At 41.2% G+C, this 19,492-nt stretch overlaps 1 protein-coding gene across 1 annotated transcript in view; it reads right to left on the bottom strand.

Moving 5' to 3' along the window:
- Window positions 1-19,492, bottom strand: part of WWC2 (WW and C2 domain containing 2) — a 165,410-nt gene that overhangs the window by 33,806 nt on the left and 112,112 nt on the right. Inside the window, exons 6-11 of the mRNA XM_074992969.1 lie at window positions 18,805-18,934; window positions 16,915-17,061; window positions 15,907-15,980; window positions 12,076-12,318; window positions 4,404-4,493; window positions 2,698-3,320 (exon numbers count right to left, since the gene is read on the bottom strand). Of these exons, the coding sequence (XP_074849070.1) occupies window positions 2,698-3,320; window positions 4,404-4,493; window positions 12,076-12,318; window positions 15,907-15,980; window positions 16,915-17,061; window positions 18,805-18,934 (1,307 nt within the window). The remainder of the gene's footprint in view (window positions 1-2,697; window positions 3,321-4,403; window positions 4,494-12,075; window positions 12,319-15,906; window positions 15,981-16,914; window positions 17,062-18,804; window positions 18,935-19,492) is intronic.

Genomic DNA, 19,492 nt, shown 5'->3' on the forward strand with positions numbered 1-19,492 from the left:
TTCCCTATCACCTTACCACCTTCCAAGCATTTGCAGATGATTTCTTTAATTACTTGTTCCATTATCTTTTCTGGCACAGTCGTTAAACTGACTGGTTAGTAGTTTCTTGCATTGTTTTTATTCCCCTTTTTATCGGTGGGCACTATATTTGCCTTTTTCCAGTCTTCTGGAATCTCTCCTGTCTCTCATGATCTTCCAAAGATGATAGCTAAAATAAGAATGACCACACTGGGTCAGAACAAAGGTCCATCTAGCCATATATTGTGTCTTCTGACAGTGGCCAGGTGCACCAGAGGGAATGAACAGAACAAATAATTATCAAGTGATCCATACCCTGTCACACATCCCCAACTTATGACATATAGAGGCTAATACCCATTGATGGACTTATCCTCTGTGAATTTGTTTAGCTCTTTTTTGAATCCTGTTAAAATGGCCTTCACAACATCCTCTGGCAATGAGTTCCGCAGGTTGACTGTGCATTATTTGCAGAAATATTTCCTTTTGCTGGTTTTAAACCTGCTACCTATTGATTTCATGTGGTGACCCCTAGTTCTCGTGTTATTGGAAAGAGTAAATAACTCTTCACTTTCTCCAAAGCAGTCATTATTTTTAGTGACTGCCATCATATTACTCCCCACCCCTTAGTTGTCTCTTTCTGGGGGTGAAAAGTCTCAGTCTTTTTACTTTCCTCTCATAGATAGCCATTCCATATCCCAATCACTCTTTTTGTCCTTTTCCAATTCCAATAAATATTTTTGATGAAACAACTACATCTACATTTAGTATTTAAGATATGGATATACCATGGATTTACATAGAGGCAATAAGATGTTCTGTCTTATCTATCCATTTCTTAGTGATTCCCAACATTCTGGTCACTCTTTTTGACTGCCAGTGCACATTGAGTGGATGTTTTTAGAGTACCCTACAGAACGACTCCAAGATCTCTCTCTCTCTCTCTCTCTCTGGTGGTTTATAACTAAATTTGTCCTCATCATTTTCTATGTATAGTCCGCAAGGGAGACTGCAGCATTCTTCTGTGCTTCTAACTGCAAAGTTGCCACCACTCCTAGCACTTTACAAACTACAAGCAGCAGAGAAAGACTTATTCTGCCATTACTTTCTGGCAGATTATCCCACCCACCACCTTTAGTGGGATTACAGCAAAGAAAAAGGAGGGATAGATATGGTAGGGCATGAAAGATTTGGCCACTGCCCAACTGCTACTCAGGATTCCTACCTTTTGACCTGCTAGTTATTGAAAACTGATGTATTCATATCGAAGTCACTTACAGTTCCACCGGACGCTAATTCAACCTTCCTTTGCCTTTTAGGTATGGTACATATTCCATGCTACTTCTCACAAGTGTTTGAAACTAAATAGTAGAGGATCACGCATGACATAGACTTTCAAATCAGTCCACTGGAGCCATCTTGTGACAAGGATTATTGTTCTACCAGATGCAGCTCTCACCACCAGCACATCACACACAGCACTATTGTTTCAGACTCTGGAGTCATCATACTAACCAGATTTCAAAATCTGCTGTTTTTTGAAAAATGGGACGTACATGAGATCTCCTAAATCACAAGTAGGCAGTAAAAGGAGCAACAGAAAAAAAAAAACAAAGTTGAACAGCAACTTAACATCTTGGCCAGCAGATGGCAGGGCAGTACACAAAAGATAATGCCCACTCCACCCTCAAATCAGGATTCGAACATGTTGCTGCACTTAAAAGTTAAACAAGCAGAGTTCTTCACACAGAACTGCAAAGAAACATATTAGTATAGGAGTCCCCAAAGAGACAAAACAGGGTTTACTGGATCCCAACTATCAATTAGCTTAGTAGGGCACCTGCACACTAATCACCCTTATGTTTTTCTACTTTTTTAATACTTCTTTGAAAAATTTTCAAAGTAAAGACATTTTTGTGGGTCTAAAAAACCACAAGACACAATCACTGGTGTCTTGCAAAGAAGAGTATAGATCCTGGTGCTTGTAAAAAATCCTCCAAGTGCATGAGTACAGGTATCTGGATAGCTTCAGCTTGGACATTTTTCCAAATATATTTGTACAGCTGGGTTTGTTAAGCACAAAATATTGAATGTTTTCAGGTTCAATTACCTGAAATGGAATTGTGCTGCCGATTTCAAGGGGATAAGAGTTTAGCCAATTCTGAAATACTATTTTGAAAAAACAATAAATTATATTAAAACCAATGAGCAGCCCTGTGGCACCTGAGACACAAACACATTTATTAGGTCATTAATTTTTTTGGGTAAAACCCACTCCATCAGACTAATACGGTTACCACTCTGATTTTTTACCATGCAAATAAATTATATTGTAAGGTAACACAGAAGACAGTAGACTACCTATAAAAGACCTCATACCGCAAGGTTCATTGGATTGATATCAATGCAAATTGCAGGCTCCACACTTTGTAAGTCAGAACCCTAAGTCAAAAAAATTACATGTTGTTCTTAGTACCTAGTAAAACAAAAAAGCAGTCATGTAGCACTTTAAAGACTTTCTGCCCCACTTAGTAGCTACTGATCTACACTTGTGGGCAGTACAACAGCCCCAATCAATTTATGGTCATATTAGAGGCAAACCTCTATTTGAAAGTTCGGACCCTAGTCAATAAATTTTACCCATTACACAGACGTGTGAAATTACAACTACTTCTTTACCTGCATTTCCTTCACGTAAAGTTGACAAAGGCTGCCCAACACTTCCATTGAGATCTCTGTCATCTGTAAGAGCCTGTGATGTTCCACTGGCTTCAGAGTCCAATGACATTTGGTTCTCACAGAGACTAATGCCTGCAAAATCACCAGGCAATTCACAGTCTTCAAAGTCTGTTATGAGGTGGTGCAGGGGGGAATCTTGGGCAGACACCAAAAATGCACCTTCCAAAACCAAAGGAGACCCTGGAGGGGACAAGGAAGAAAGGGAGGATCTTGAAGACAGTGACGTCACAGATTTGGGAGGCTCAGTCAATTTTGGAGCATGGCTTGCTGCTGAAGATCCAGAAGAGTCATTGTAACTCAGCCTCCCGTGGGAACTGACCACCTCATTCTCATGAATAGTAGTGATCGGCCCAGAAGGAATGTAACCACTCTTTTCTTGCAGTATGAAGTCAAGTTTATACTGATAGTCCAAGTCTGTTATTTGATCGCCTTGGTTATAATACAGATCCGTGGAGCTGAGGGAGTTCAGTGACCCCCTGCTGGATGTGTTCAGGGACCCCCGACTGGATGCCAAGGATCCCAGGCTGCTCCCTGAAGACACAGATAACGTGCTGGCAGAAAGACTACAAAGAAAGGACAAACAACCCGATATGTCATTAATCTACTATAGACATGAGCACCAGTATGCATGAGTAAAAGATGAGGTGTGACAGGGGCGCATTTAGGGATCACAAAGAGGAAGCTATGCCTATAACAGTGACATGAGGTATTTAAAGGATCACTTGTCAGGGCAGTGAAGGTGTCTTTACATCCTCTGTTTGGTAGGTGGCCCTCTGTCCTGATTATAACATTACATTATTGCTAATTTTATAAAGTCAGACTTAAAAATAATGAATTGCAGGGCAAAAAAGTTGTTATGCTTGTTTTTCATCTGAAAAACATTCTATTTTTGGAGAAAATAAATTAACCGAAAAGAAAAGAATCAGAACAAACTGTTTAACCCTAACATTTATGATGATGAGCATACACTGAGGCTCTGTAGGTAATAAGAGCTGAAGTTTATGCAGTCAAGAGTACAGATACATTATATTCAAAACAAATCAAACCATCAAGACTTTTCATTAGGAACCAGTGTGTTCTGGAGACAGCTCATGTACCAAAGATGGCTGCTGTCCATTTTTTTCAACTAAGTAAGAAGATGATTTCCTCTCTGCTTGGTTATAAACCATGCAAAAAATTCACTCTTGTACACTTAGGCTATGTCTACACTTGCCCTGTACTTTGAAAGGGGCATAGAAATCAGGCTGATGGGAGATTACTAATGAAATGCTGCGATGAACATGCTAACAGGCTAATTCTCCCCTGCAGCAACTTTGAAGTGCTGGCATGATGTGTAGCTGCGGGCACTTTGAAGTGCCTTTACTCCCCAAAATGCCCTGACACTTCAAAATCCCATCAGCCTGATTACCATGCCCTCTTCGAAGTATAGGGCAAGTGTAGACATAGTCTTAGTGAAGTTACATCGGTACAGTAGATTTGTACAGAGTCTGAATGCTGTGTATCTTGGCACACTTATCAAAAAAAACTTGTTTTGGTCTCCAGCTAGCAGAAGATCTAAGAATGAAGCTCAGATATATTCAGTTCAGCTGAAAAACACAGTTCTTGATTTTTTTCTTATTAAAATGTAATGTAAAATGCAGCCTTACCTTTTAAGCTGTGAATGCAAGTAAGTAGTTAACTTTGTGGTTTCTTCAAGTTTGTGGACCAACTCTTTTCTTCTCTCTTCCAATTTCAACCTGGAAAAAGAACTATATTCAAGCATACAAAGGATATTATAAAATATGCAAGGGACAAAGTAAATATGGAAGATTATTTTATAGATAAGAAACAAAATTAAGGTCTCCCACTCCTCTTTAAAATCCTATTTCTTTCCCTTTGCTTGTCATTGCTAATCCGCTCTGACCCTGCTTCATCGTGTACTAGCTTTCAACTCCATTCTGCATCCTAAGAGTTAAGCTATTTAGAATAGAGACTGTGAAATGTAAGGAACCACACAAACCTGAGACATCAAACAAGTAATAAACAGGATTGGTAAACACCCTGTAGTAAGAGAAATGTCGTACATGCAAAGAGAAAGGAAAAGAATAGGGGTAGGAGCTTGGAAAACATCCATAACTCAAGAAGGGTAAAAGCTGTATCTTCCACATTTTAGCAAGCTGTACGCTCGCTGCTTCTACAGTTCTAGCAAAACAACCCAACAAACTAGACAGGAAAGCAAAAGCTTGTGTAAATTCTGAAAATTTAAGAACTCCAGGGAACAGCGCGGAAAAAATAAACAAAACAAAACAGAAAAATTCAAGTAAAACCAATAGGGTTTGTTATGTGAAAACATAGCAAGCAGCAAACTAAGGATAAATTTAACAACACACTAGCTTGTATGCTCTAACTTGCTGCATGGACACTGCTACTGTCCACAGTTAAGTTCCGTAGTGCATTCTGACATACTGCCGTTTGAACCTGGTGTCAAGATGAGTCCCTTTGGACTTTAGAAAGGGATACAAAAAAAATCTGGAGATGCCCTAATCTGGATCCAAGTCATATTAGAATTCAGAAATGTGGGACAGTATCTAGGAATCCAGGACATACGGTACTGCTTTCCAAACATCCCAGTCTTTGTTTCATACAGCCACAGAAGTCAGAGATGACAGACTCTCTTTAGGTCATCCAGTTCATCTCCGTCTCAGCACATGATTTCAACCTACTGCACATTCATCCACTCTAGAGATAAAAATCCAAGTGGTGAAACTTCCCTCTTTGGAAAAGCTCTTCTGATACAGACTCCTGTTTGGAAATGTACTATTTATTTACACCTCCATACATAACACTAGAAAATTGTTCTCTCTTGCAAGAGTTAAGTAATGCCCTTCCAATAGCTGTGGATTTACGTTCCCACTTAGCCATTGCTCAGTCAAGATACAAACATTTCTCAAGCACGTGATCTGAATCACAAACATCAGCCATTTTTAAGAAGCAGTTTTAGTTTTAGTACTTCAGAAATTTTTCCTTTAGGCTCTTCACACAGTAGCAACACAAACAAACCAAGGTTCAAATGTTGAATACACACTCAGGCTACGTCTACACTAGCACACTACGTTGAAGTAGCCTATTTTGACATAAGAACATTGAAATAGGCTACTTTGACGCGTATCATCTACACATCCTTCAGGGCTGGTGCCATTGACATTCAATGTTAAAGTAGTGATGGAGAATGTCGAAAGGAGCTGCCCTGGAAGGAAATGCGGAGTGCCCACATACACAAGCACTCCCTATCGAAATAAGGAGCCAGCAAAGCCCCAAGCCGCTCCCTTAAAGGGCCCCTCCCAGACACACTTGCCCTGCACAGCATGAGATCCACAGAACCAACAGACCCCATGCATGCAGACCCCATGCAGACCCCATGCACGCAGCATGGACCCCCAGCTGCAGCAGCAGCCAGAAGCCCTGGGCTAAGGGCTGCTGCACGCAGTGACCATAGAGCCCCGCAGGGGCTAGACAGAAAGTCTCTCAAACCCTCCCCTGATGGCCGCCATGGAGGACCCCACTATTTCGATGAAGTGGGATGCAGACCATCTACACACGCCCTATTTTGACACTGAACATCCAAGTAGGGCGCTATTCCCATCTTCAGATAGGAATAGCGATTTCGACGTCTCGCTGCCTAACATCGATTTCAACATCAAAATAGCTCACGGCACGTGTAGATGCGACACGTACTATTTCAACATTGTGCCAGCTACTTCAAAGTAGCTGGCTAGTGTAGACGCACCCTCAAAGTCGCTATTTCAGCATGAAAAGCAGATTATGACACTCCAGTCATGTCTATACTTCTGGGAATATCTATCTGGTCAGGTCGATCTTCCAGAGTTTGATTTTGTGTAGCCACCTTCCACTATGTGGGCTGCTGTACTCCTCAGGAGGCCAGGTCCTGGGGGGACTTTCCATGGCTGGGCAACAACAGGAGAAAGGATAGAGACAAGGGGTCTAAGTGGTGACACCTGCCCTCTTCACAGTCATCTGCTTGACCTAGGCATTCTAGAAGCCATGGAGACCAGAAGAAGTAATTTTGAGGGCATGCTCGAGAATGATGTCCCAGTCACCTCCCAGGATCCATCTTCACCCCTCAACCTATATAGTGGTCCTGTAGAGTGGTCTGCATGTTCTGGGAAAACCCAGAGGACTGCAACCAGGAGCTGCACCTCACAGCAGCCAGGGTGGTCGCTTCTGTGATGGCTGAGTCAGTGATGTCCCAGGCCCCCTGGACATCTCTGTGGCTTCATCCACCAGAAAAACAAACTCCGGGGCTCAGGCCTGCTGGAAGGTTTCCTTGAAATTGTTAAGGGAGTCCCACAGATTAAAACTGTATGTTCCTACAAGGGATAGCTGTTAGGCACCCAAAATTGCAGGCTTGTCATTGAATAAACTTTTTGCCAGACTGTTGGCATCTTTGTTTTTTGGTGCACTGTTGACTTGGCCCTATCAATTCCTTTCATTAACAGTGGATACAACCAGTGACACTGCTGAAGGGTCCACGTATGGGTAATTAAACCCTTTTACATGGATGCAATAGTTCTTTTTCATCTCATTGGAAGTAGACAGAAATAAAGAGGTTGTCCTCCACAGTGATTTGGAAACTTAAGTACCACTGGGTGGATGCGATGGAGGAGGACTTGAAAGTCAGAGAGGTTGCCAGACTCTTCCACGACCTCCTCAAATTTTAAGTGTCTAACCACCTATTTAAGGAGGACCTGCTGCTGCTTGAAATCACCAGGGAGGGTGGATTTTCCATTTGGAAGGGACTTACCACTGCTTTGTCTGGAGACAGATGGACAGTTCCCGTTCCTTCTCAGGGCAGCTCCCCCTTAGGGGCTGGAATCCAATGTGCTGCTCCTGCATCAAACTTATTACTGTGTTCCAATTCTGATGCCAGGAGCGGTTTGTCCAAGATGGCCAGGGAGGACTGGTGGAAGTATCAGACTGGCATCACTGGTATGAGCCAGCAGTTTCAGTATGGCCACTGTGTCTGCTGCAAGTGCCATGCTGGCTTCACAGGTTGACAGCAAACCACTCCTGCTTAGAGAGGGGCTGAACTCCCAGTCCGAGTCTGACCACTGCTGTTCTGGTGACCAGGGCAAAGATGTTGAGGTCTGAGCCTGCAGGAGCAGTGCCTGCCTGAGGAGCAGAAATGGGGGGATGGAGACTGTTGCTGCGACTGGGCGTGATTTCGCGCTGATGCGGACTGACACCTGGGAGATACGACAAGGGTGACTTGTGCTGTGGCAATCTGACAGCAAGCTCACCAGTGCTGGCAGTACTTTGTGCTGCCTCAAATTCAGTGTCTCATGCCTCACAGGGGGAGACCCAGATGCTGGGGTCCTGGGCCTTCTGACCTGAGACTAGGAATTCGGTATTGGGCTCCTAGGATGTGAGGCTGAGGATTTACACCTGCAGACTGGGGACAGAGGATGCTCCAGTGCCCTACGAGATGGTCCCATAAGCAGTCTGCCCTGAAATGTTGGGGGCTTAGCTGAGTCCTAGTGCCTGGTGCAGTGTCTGTGATGCCAGTTGGTCTGCTTGTTCTTTAGCTGTCAGGGCCATGTCAGGCAATTAGGACCCTAAAAGAAGCTGGCGTCTCCTGTCACATCCTGGAGTTGAATCCCTGGCCAGGCTGGGAGGTCTCAGCTATATCCCCATGAAGCTTTGGAGTAGGCACATAGCCAGACTCAAGTCATTTGCCTGAGGCCCCTTCCCTTTCCAGAGCCAGGGGCCCCTCTTTTTTGTTACTTCAGCACCTGTGAAGGGGGAACAGGGCCGGTCAGAAGTCAGTGCTGATGTTGAGGTTCTCTGTGTGGGATCCCAGTGGGAGGACTCAGACACAGAAAAAAACCCACAGCCTCCATGAGGAGGCTCTTGAGCAGAAATCCTCCCCTCCTTTAGGGTTCCAAAGTGAAAGTTCTTTCAGATTCTGTACTTGTCCTTTCCATGGGACTTCAGACAATGGTGACGGGAGTCACTTATAGGCACTGGCCCGTTGCGTGATAAGCATGGTTTGAAGCCAGGAAATACAGGCGTGCTCCACTCTGGGGTGAAGTCCCAGCCAGGGCTCTAACTACCAAACCACCTAACACTAAACTTAGTTAGCCTTTAAGTAACTAAACTATACACAAAGACGACAATGGGCTGCTGAGAACTGCTAACGCTCATGTGATAGCAAGATAAGGCACTTCCACCAACAGTCATGGGCTATAAGGAGGAACTGGAAGGGTGTAGTTTCAGCAGTGCCCAAATACCAGTATATGGCAGGGGCACTCAGTGGGATTCTGCAGCTGACCCTATGGATATTGCTAAGGCAAAAATCTCGGACAACTGCACATGTGGGCAAATGCATGCCTAGAATGGAATTGACATGAGCAAGCTCTTGAAGAAGAATATATTAAAATGCATTGGCCAGTCTTCTAAACTTGGGGACAGTTTCTTCATATGAGAAAGTTTTCTAACTGACTGGGCAACAACTTAAAATGCAGCAGCTATATTTCTCCCCCATCCCACCTCCTTCTGTCAATGTGATCTAGATATTGTTGTAGATGACAAACCAGATCACGCCACCATTTGGAACCGATAATGAAAGGACAATGACAGAAAAACTTCACATTCACTAGTTGTTAACTCCCTCAAAGACTGGAAAGTCTGAAATTAATCAGGGGTTCTTTCCTAAGGCCAAAGAAATAAAGGAACTCACTACTATAAATGGAAATCAGGAGGAACAGCAGATAGCCCTTTTGATAGTTCCATAACTAGGAAGAATGGAATGTTATTTCTGTGTTATTATTCGGGAGGCTCCTCCGAGTAGCCAGGATAGATTTTTCCTCTGCTTTTTTAATCTGATGTATTCTGATCTTTACCCAGTCTTGTCACTGGTCTGTGAATACAGCTATTTATGTCATTTTCACCCACCCTCCCACAAATACCCCTAGATACACTGTGAAACTTGGTTCTATACAACAAATCTTTTGGTTAAGACATCTTTTATTATTCCCGTCAAACTCTGATATGATCTGCTGATTTCTAAAGTACTGCTTTGTTACAACTATAGTAGCTGAAGTACTCACTTGAACCAGACAGAAGCCTAAAGACTATAAAGGAAGACTGTGATGCAGCAATACTTCTGTTTGCTGAAGGAGAGATGGGTTTTGTGAAATGGCTGCTCCTATAATCACTGCAGGAGTGATTCGTTTGTCCTCCAGGAGGTAACATTTGGAGGTCTGACCATTAATTAAAAGAGAGTTTAAAAAGCCAGGAAAAGGTTCACCTTTGATTCTTTTTACAAATTTAGAGCACCCTGAGTCAGCCAGAGTCACAACAAATCAAGCTTAGTATGAAAAGAGCCTATTTACTTTGGGAGGTAAGGAATTTAATTATTGGGTTATAAAGGTTACAGGTTGAGATTCATTATAATGTTCAAGCAACCATGAACCACTGTAATTTTCACGTACCACCTGCTGGTCAGAAGGCAGAGAATATCATAGCAGGATTGAGGAGAGCCTCAGAAGAGAGACAACATTCTGCCATCCTAGTTAGAGGACAGCTTGTGGAAGGACAGAGAGAAAAACCAGTCTGGAATGGGACAACAGCCACTCACATAGTAAAAGGGAGTCAAAGCAGTTATCACATCCCTTCTTGAAAGTGGAAGAAAATGTAACTTACTCTTATTAAATTCAAGTAAATTAAGTCTGCCTTAGACACACACATGCACAGCGGAGAGCGACAGAGCAGAGTCATACAGAGCTCAGACAGTACAGGATTATCTGTAGTGATAAATGTGCAGATGTGCAGACAAAGTAATTATAGCATAACAACAAGGGTCCAGTTCTTACTTATTAGCTCACTTATCAAACCAGTGGTATACTCTCTTTAATTTGTTATAAATGTGACTTTGTTATTCTTTTTTCTCTACTTGTTACTTGATGTGAGAGGGCAACAAATCTCTGGTAACTTAATCAGAGATTAGTAACACAAATTTCTTCCTTAGAAATGTAGTTATATTCAAACACATCTCTACCTGGAGAAGGCTCTATCCACCTCTACATTCTCCCCATTCAGGAATTATTCTTGAGATTGTAAATATAACACACCCGACATCCTGGCTCTCCTCTAAGGTAGTCCCGCTTTGCTCTACCTCCTGCCAAATAGCCATGTTTCCCTTGCCAGCTCCTTCCCACAAGTTTCCCTCCATAATTCCTTCCCCAACAGACATCCGGAGTGCAGCACATACAGTTTTTGCCTGCCTCCTTTTTGCGAGCTGTACAAAGAAGAAAAAGTTTTAAAAATTTTAAATGGTCAATTTGACTCTTCCTATCCAAAAAATCAAGAGGCAATATTTTCAGTAGTTTCATGAGGGCTGAGATTCCACCTCACCTGCTTCTGCGAACAACTGAAAGAAACCACAATTTATAAAGCATCACAAAGGCGTCATCAATCTTGTCCAATCCACCCTTTACCAATATACAACTTAAATAATTTGCTCACAGAAACAGGCAGTCTCCTCTCTAATCAAAGATTTAAGGCTCAAATCAATCTAGTTCTCATTGTCATTCCTTTTACTGGAATTCTGAGCAAGGTTGGACCTTTAACAGGGTGCTGCAGTGAAAGTCTCAGTACTGAATCCATTATTTCTACTGTTGTACCAATAGCATAATTTCTAACACACTACAAAGGACCCCCAGTAAAAATTTACATCCACTGATGCAGAAGTCGTATTTTGTGATGAAATTGCCATTACTTTTTCAAGCTCTTTTCAACTAGCTGGCAAAACTCAGTATGCTGCACAGGGTGTCTTAGTTACTAATTCAAATTATTGAAGTTCTGCTATAACTGGCCTCTTTTTCTGAGCTAAAAGCAGTAAAACTTTTGCCTTTTTTTTTTACATAATAAAACTCACAGTGAAAAGATTTCAGATGTTGCAACAATCAAACAGGCAGAGTTCAACTGGATTACAGCTATTAGCTGAAATCAGCAAGTGATGCATTGCCCTCTTCATGGCCTGTTGACTTTCCTCGGTTATCCAACATCTGTCACAGTCATGCTGGTAACAAATGCAGAGCAATGATACTATAGAACACACACAGGGTGTGTTCTCTCTGCTGATACAAAAGGATCCTCTGTGTTTCCTGCCCAGTGGATTAATAACAAATCTTATTACGATCTGCACAGAACAGTAACTGGCAGAATATGGTCCATCAAGGCACAGCACAGACATGCAATGAGTACAAAGGCTAAACTGCAGGTAACAGTACTTAACATCATCAGAAGATGAAAACTTACCTCTCAGCAAGTGCTTGACTAGGAGTGCTTTTCACAGACAGCAGTTCTTCTTCCAGCCTCTTTCTTTCTGCTTCCAGGTGTTCGAGCTCATCTTGAGTGCGCTTACGGGGTGTGACAAATTGGAGTTCTTTCAAAAGCTCTTCCTTCTCATTGATCAGCATCAGTTTTTCCTTCTCAATATCCAGTGCCCCAGGCCAAGTCTCACTATCTAATTTAGATAGTTCAATCTTTAAGTTTGCCATGCTAAAAGGAAAGATACTCACGTTTGAATCTGGCACACTGAACTGTTCCAAAGAGCTCAACACAAAACGGAGAAAGGAATTGTCACATCACATCAGGCCAATGTGCCTTCCAGCTCAGTAACCTATATCTGTACTAGACGCATCAGAAGGCACAAGGAACCCATTCCTAGCCAATATAGAGAAGTCTCCCCCCGGCCTCCCCCAGCTCCCAAACAGATGACTGGCTGGTGCCTCAAAAGAGAAGATTTACATATGTAAAATGTAGACGTCTTTCTCCTACAGTTCAAAAGCTGACTTAAAAATACAGTTTACAGCCTAACAATTTTGAAAGTATCAGGCCGATGAAACTATAGGAGCACTAGGTAGACCATGGAACTAAGACTGCTAGCCAAGTACCCTAAAGTGCTAGAGGCCGATTGCACTGCAGTAATGGCGTATTTGGACAGCTTTGTGACATAAGCAGCACGATATCTCAGCACAAATTCTTGGGGCAGTAAGAGTAAACTCTTTCATATTAAGCAGCCTGGGCTCAGGGGGATGCCAGATATTCAAGTATTCTGGATAAGAGAGAGGTATACCTAGCAACGCATAAGAGTAATGACAAACAAGATTAGATAGTAAGAAACAAACAAAAATATATGCAAAGTATTATATTCAACAACAACAGTAGTATTGTACATTGTAAACTTACACTGTATTTGTTGTATTTATTTGTATTTACTGTCACTATACTGTACTTACGGAAAACCGAACTAAAATTAACTTATGGTTAAAATGCCGGTTATTTGAGAGTTTTGGATGATAGGATGCCAGATACGAAAGAGTTTACTGTAGACGAATGAGTCTCAAAGGACAAAGGAAGTCTTATCAGGCTGAAAGTTAAGGTACTATTAACAGTTGCAAGCAGAAGAAAATAATATTTTTAAAAGTCTGGATGAACTGTAAAAGTCTTCTGTCTATCTACAGAGCTTAGAGTATGTCTAGGGGTATTAGAAACTTCCAACATTATCCTGATAACATGGCTCACCCCTGACATGATTCACCCCTGACTAGCAGGGACTACTTTTAGTAGCTCCCTCTCCATAGCAATTTAGTCCTTGACCTCTCTGCTGAAACTAACATGGACACAAATTAGCTTATTGGCTTTTTGTGACAGATGCAGAAGCCCAGCAGCAGCTACAAAGACCATCAAACACATACCACAGGGGCAACATAAATACTGAATGGCAACTTTCTGTAACTGCCAACCTGAACTGGATTTCAACAAGCTTCCTAGTTAACATTACAGCTTTAACATTTCCCTGAGCCACTCAGCACCTCTTCGCTTCTAGACTGGGAGAAGGATGTAGAAAGGGAAGGATGAAATAAAAAACACATTGTAGGATAATTCAGAGAAAAAGGCTGTGAGTGTCTTGCCATTGTTAAATAGATGTGGGCCAGATCCTCAGTGGTGTGTCAGTGTAATTCCACTGACTAACACCAATTTACACCAACTGAGGATCTCATCCATATAGTATTTCACAAACAAGAGCAAATGTAATATTCACTATCTTTCTGCGGCCAGGAAAGACAACATCAATTGTTCTTCGGCTTCAACCAGGAAAGTCATAAACAACTGCTTCAGTGCACTGGAAAAATAATAATCAAAATGCTAAATAAGCATGATGATATTAGCTTCGCTGATCCTCCCCCTCTGTACCCCCAAAAAAGACTGAAAGAAGATAATAGGTTTCTCCTCTCCACTCCTTTCCTCAATAATACTAGCAGCTTAAAAACCTCACAAAAAGTCAGTAGCATGGTATTTTATAAAACAATGAATGCAAAGCTGAACACAGTACTTTAAGCTGCAGTATGAAGTCAGCACCCAAACAACTAGGGAGAGTGAAAAACAATTGTTTGATTTATATGTAAACATATTTTTGAGCTGATCGATACATGAATTATTTATATTTAAATTCCTTTAGAGAGGATAGATTTGCAGGGAAAACGAAGAGTGGGTTTCAAATTGAGAATGAGATATAGAGACTTATCTCCAGGTCACTGGTTCAAATTCAGATAACCTTGGTAATGTCTGAAAGTAGATGCTGCTGACAGCTGTTCAATGGCTTATGGGATGAGTTGGTGGTCTCAGAGCATTCTGTGATGGAGCCAGCTATCCACCATCATAATTGGCACCCTGGTTAGCAGTCTCATCAGAGGGCAAAGGCTTAAGTGGATACAGAAACTGAATTACCCTCACACTCTCTGAGGCAGTCCCAACTTAACGGGGTCAAGGTACACTACTGAAAGCTTCATCATAATGTGTTAACATTGCTCATGCAGTACCCTGCCCTCTGTGAAAGAAGATTTCAAAGTTGGGCATAACTTGTGAGCACCAAAATTCACATGAAGCATTGTACGCTTGTTTAAGAGTATTTATCTGCTGCAGCTGAGGCCAGGAAAGCTGACTTGTTTTGCAGCAAAAGAAATGGCTGCCAGTGCTTAAAAAGGGGTACAATAAATGTCTCTTCTTCCATCCCTGACTGCCAAAGTTTTAATGTTCTCATTCAATTGATATCTATTTGCAGCTTTAGAAGTAGCTTAGATCTTATTTTTGTCTGGGAACTTCTTTTGTTCTTTAGAAATTGAAAGTTCAGTATGTGAAAGGCCCATCTACACTTCTGTTTTCCTCTCAGTACAGAGGAAGTCTCTTCACAGGTCAGGTCATAAACTTGGTTTCTGATAAAAACCTGACTTCAGTACACTTAATTTATGAAAAAGTACCAGAAATGGGATCAACATAGCACAACTGGTACACTAGTTACAAGTGAGCTACGCGCATACTTAATCTAAACAGGCATGGTAAATCTCTTCAAAGTGCTACAAAGTATTTTCTGATGGTGAACTAGAATTGTGCAATTGACATCTTAGAGCCACACTGCCTTGCAAAGCCTATTCAGGCTGGCATTGTGGCAGCCCATAATCAAAATTTCATTACTTTTCTGAGCTGCCACTATAGCATTTTCTTTGACAGACAACCCATCCACCTGTTGTGGAGATTCTGATTTTCTTTCCTCCCAGGGTAAATCACACAAAAAGATACATTTGGTTACTTTACCAAGCACCAGGGAAAATGAGATAATTAAGTGAAGCAAAGACTACACTGGAACTTGCACTCTGAGAAAAGGCAGGTCTGTAAGACCAAAGACCACTTTGGCACAATAACTAAAGCCCTGGTCCTGCAGAAGGATCTACATGAGCATACGGGTTTGTGGAATTAGCAGTAGTTTACTCCACTTTCTTTATTCCGTGAACTGCAGTCAAATTACAGTATTTCTGCTAATGCCTGTATTATTACTTCAAAATCTGAACTCAAACTAGAACGTTTGCTTTATAGAAAGAACAACCCTGTACTCAAGTCTCTGACACACGGAAGAAAAAGGAAAAACAGACTTGAAAAGAACGTATTGACTGTAATTTGCCCAAAAAACCTGCCGCTAGGTGTCGTGGCAAGCACAAGATTAGCTGTATTGCTACAGAATGCATTCTATGCTGAATTATGTTCCAACGCACAATCTACTTAATTTAACAAAGCAACTAACCCTATTACCTTCTTTTTGCCTCTTCATATTGAAGACTTAGTCTGACCTTTTCAGCTAAATTTGATCTACTTTTCACTCCAATCTGTTGAGAAAAATATCAACTTTATTATTGTGCAAGATGCATCCACAACACAAAGTGCATGTACTACAGAAATAAAATGGAAACATGCCCAGTTGTACCAATATAGTCTGCCAAGTGTTTTTCAGTACAAGGTCTAATTAATACACTGTGTGAATTCACAAGGTATAGTTTTTTTTATAATGTTTATTTTTGTTTTCATCTGCTAAATTGATAGAAGAGCCACATTCAGATCTGCTGTAAGCAGGTGTGATTCTATTGAAATCCGCCTTGGGAACTGCATTGATTTCATCCCAAGTTCTGACTTCAATGGAATGAAAAGCAGAATTTCAATGTAATAGCATCTGCTCAAGCCACATCGAAGTTTGGCGCTTAGTCTGGAAAGCCTAATACAATCCTTCTGTCACCCATTTGGCTAACTATCGTCAAGGAAAATGCCAATGTCTGATAAGCATTTCTGAATGTAAGCGCATGATACTAACGTATACAAGATTTTATTCGCTGAAAGGTTAATTCCAACCAACTGGTTTTCAGCTGGAAAAAAATTAAATTAGCTAAATTTTGAAATCCTGTTTTTGAAAGCAATCAAGTTTAAACTTAACCACTACTTTACTTTGTTTTTACAATATGCTTTACTATAAAATGGATAATACAAATAAATAAGAAATACTTCCTAGTGATAGAACTGTTCATCTGTATTATATAGGAATTGTTTGATAAAAATCAGATTATTATATAAAGTCTTCATGGCAAATTATTCTTAGTTAATTTTAAAATAAAAAAAAAATCAGATTAAATGTTTAAGCAGAAACTTAAGTTACCTGGCAGAGAGGCTGGTAATTTTCCCTTAGAACACACACAGCATTAAAAGCAAAGATTCCAATCCCATCAACAGCAGCATCCTGCCATAACCCTTGACAAAATGAAAAGCACTTACATCACCAGAAATGTCAGTCTGAGACCCCGCATCCAGAGTCTGTCTAGAGAGACACAACTGAGAGTTTACAGAGCTGGATCTCAAATCTGGTTCAGATCTCCCAACAGACTGGTCAACGTGAAATCGCTCTCTCAGCTTTGCGAGGCTCTGAAATCAAAGAATGCTTTACTAGTACATCTTTGCACTTCGGGAACATTACACCACTGCTACATATCAGTCTTTTAGTTTAAGCATTGTAGCATGAGGCTTATTTCTGCATACAGCTCCAGACTGGGCCTGGCAAGGTGTGCAGTTGAGCCTCTCTTCCTTGCACATGCTCAGTCTGTGTTCAGATGAATGCCAGGACTCATATGAGCCTACTACCATCTGCCACCACAAACGTATCAAGAGAAGAATCAGGCTCATGACCTTGTGTCTCTTTGTGCCAGCCAGCACATCTGGCCAGCCGCAAAGAGGAAAGCATGGGATACTGTTAAGAAAGCTATTTCTAAAAGGCACAATAGCATGCCTAAGGAGCAGAAAGAAGGACCACAATGTAATCTGAAAAGGATCCCATACGTCAGTTGTATCTATCACAATCTTTCAGACATTTAATCAAAAATCCTAGTGCTCATTTAGCACCAAGCAAATCATCCAGCCAACCCGACAGCTCCATTGGTTTATTTACACACACAAGCACATTCTCATTACACAGCTGCTCAAGATGAAGTGTGCTGTCTTTGGGAAAGAGCCTACATTTTCCCTTGAGCTTGGACCACCCGGAGCACATTTAGGGGACTACTTCAACATAAATTAATGGTCTTTGCTGTTTTTATAGATGAAAAAAAACTGTGGGAGAGGGTGATTTGCTCAAGGACACAGAGCAAGACAGTGGCAAGAAACAAGAACAGAACCATGACCTCCTGATTCCCAGTTCCATGCTTTAGTCATGAAACTCGTTCAGCAGCACCATGAATTCAAGACATGTGTCCGCCAAGTTTCTTGGCACAATAAAGTTCAATGATCAGCTGGACACAATGAAATAAAGGAAAAATGGCTCTGTTAACTTTCAACCATTTGTTTTCCATATATAAATGAAATGTCAATCTTGTCATGCCCCAAATATTTTATAACATATTGGCTGATCCAAGCAAACAGTGTAACCATTTCAAAATAAGGAAGCAGAAAATACTAATTTGATCTTGTACCTTGAAGTCACAGAGGTTAATTTTTATAAATTAATGGGAAGTCAAATCAATACATGGTGTATACATGCAGAAGATAAAAAGGCAACGGCTCAAATGGCCAAGACAAGTAGATGTCTCAGATTGCGCAAAGGGCCGTAATGTACCCTTCACTTGATGACGAGATGAAAGACGCTTTTGTTGTTGTTAATTGGGTCAAACTGCCTATTTAGCTAGTTATGCCACAACCTGTTCTCAGGAATGTGTACAGCAGAGGTCAGACTCAGGGTGAAATACTGACTCCTCTGAAATCAACAGCAAGACTTCCATTGACCCATGTGGCCACGATTTCACCCAAGGTTCTTAAGTACGGGAGTAAAAATATTTGACATATATTCTCAATGGCTCACTCTCTCTTTGGACACTGGTTTGTTTTTTGATACTTGTCTCTTTTAAAGCTATTACCACCAGAGGAGCTTGTGGTCATCTCCAGAATATTCATGTTTCTGTCCTGACTCTGCAAATGATTTGCTGGTCACCCTGAGCAAATCATCGAATCTTGAAATGCTTCAGTTTCTCCAAATTTAAATGTTGAAAAATTCTTTTGAGTTCTCTGATTACACATATTGTACAAGCACAAACTAGTTATCAATAAATCAGTTTAGGATTTTAAAAAATTAAACATCATCCCCTCCAGATGACAAATCAATCAAATCAATAAAAATACCTTCATTAAATCTTGTTTTTCTCTTTCTCCTGAGCTGATGGCCTTTCGGATAGACTTCAACTCACTCAGAATGGCTTTGGCTTCACTTAGTTCGTACCCACTCTGACCACCAGACATTTTTTGGTCAATTCTGTAAACAAAGAGAAATTGGTAAGAGTTGACACTGAAACAAAAATGAAGATCTGTGCTGTTCTATGCATGTCAGGAACAGTTCCTTTTTAGAGAATGGGAGATTAGAGAAACAGATTCCTTATTAAAATAATCAACTCACTGTAGCAGACAAAAGGAAAGGAAGTTTTATGCACTGAAAAAAAATATAGGGCCATCCCACATCCAGGTTCTACCTGGCTAGTTTCTACAGCTGTGTGCGCTCACATCTGGGAAAAAATTTCCAGTGGCACTACCACTCAGTCAGATGTAACAATGAAAGCTTTAGTGTAGACAAGTCTCCAGCAGCAAGGTTAATGACTCAAAAGTAAAGAGATCAGAAGCTGTTGGAGCCTTCTCTAAAACTAGAAATCCTACCGATGCTAATATGAACACACCTGAATGTGGGGGTAATACCGAATTTTTTTTCCGTAAATTCTGCTAGTGTCAACACAGCCTTTGAGTGAGACATAAATAAAACCCTAACCTCTGAGCATTTAATTGTGGAGATAGAGGGCAAGGGACGTATGGATTCTTATTG

This window comes from Carettochelys insculpta, chromosome 4 (genome assembly GCF_033958435.1).
Source record: "Carettochelys insculpta isolate YL-2023 chromosome 4, ASM3395843v1, whole genome shotgun sequence".
NCBI classification, from domain to species: Eukaryota; Metazoa; Chordata; order Testudines; family Carettochelyidae; genus Carettochelys; species Carettochelys insculpta.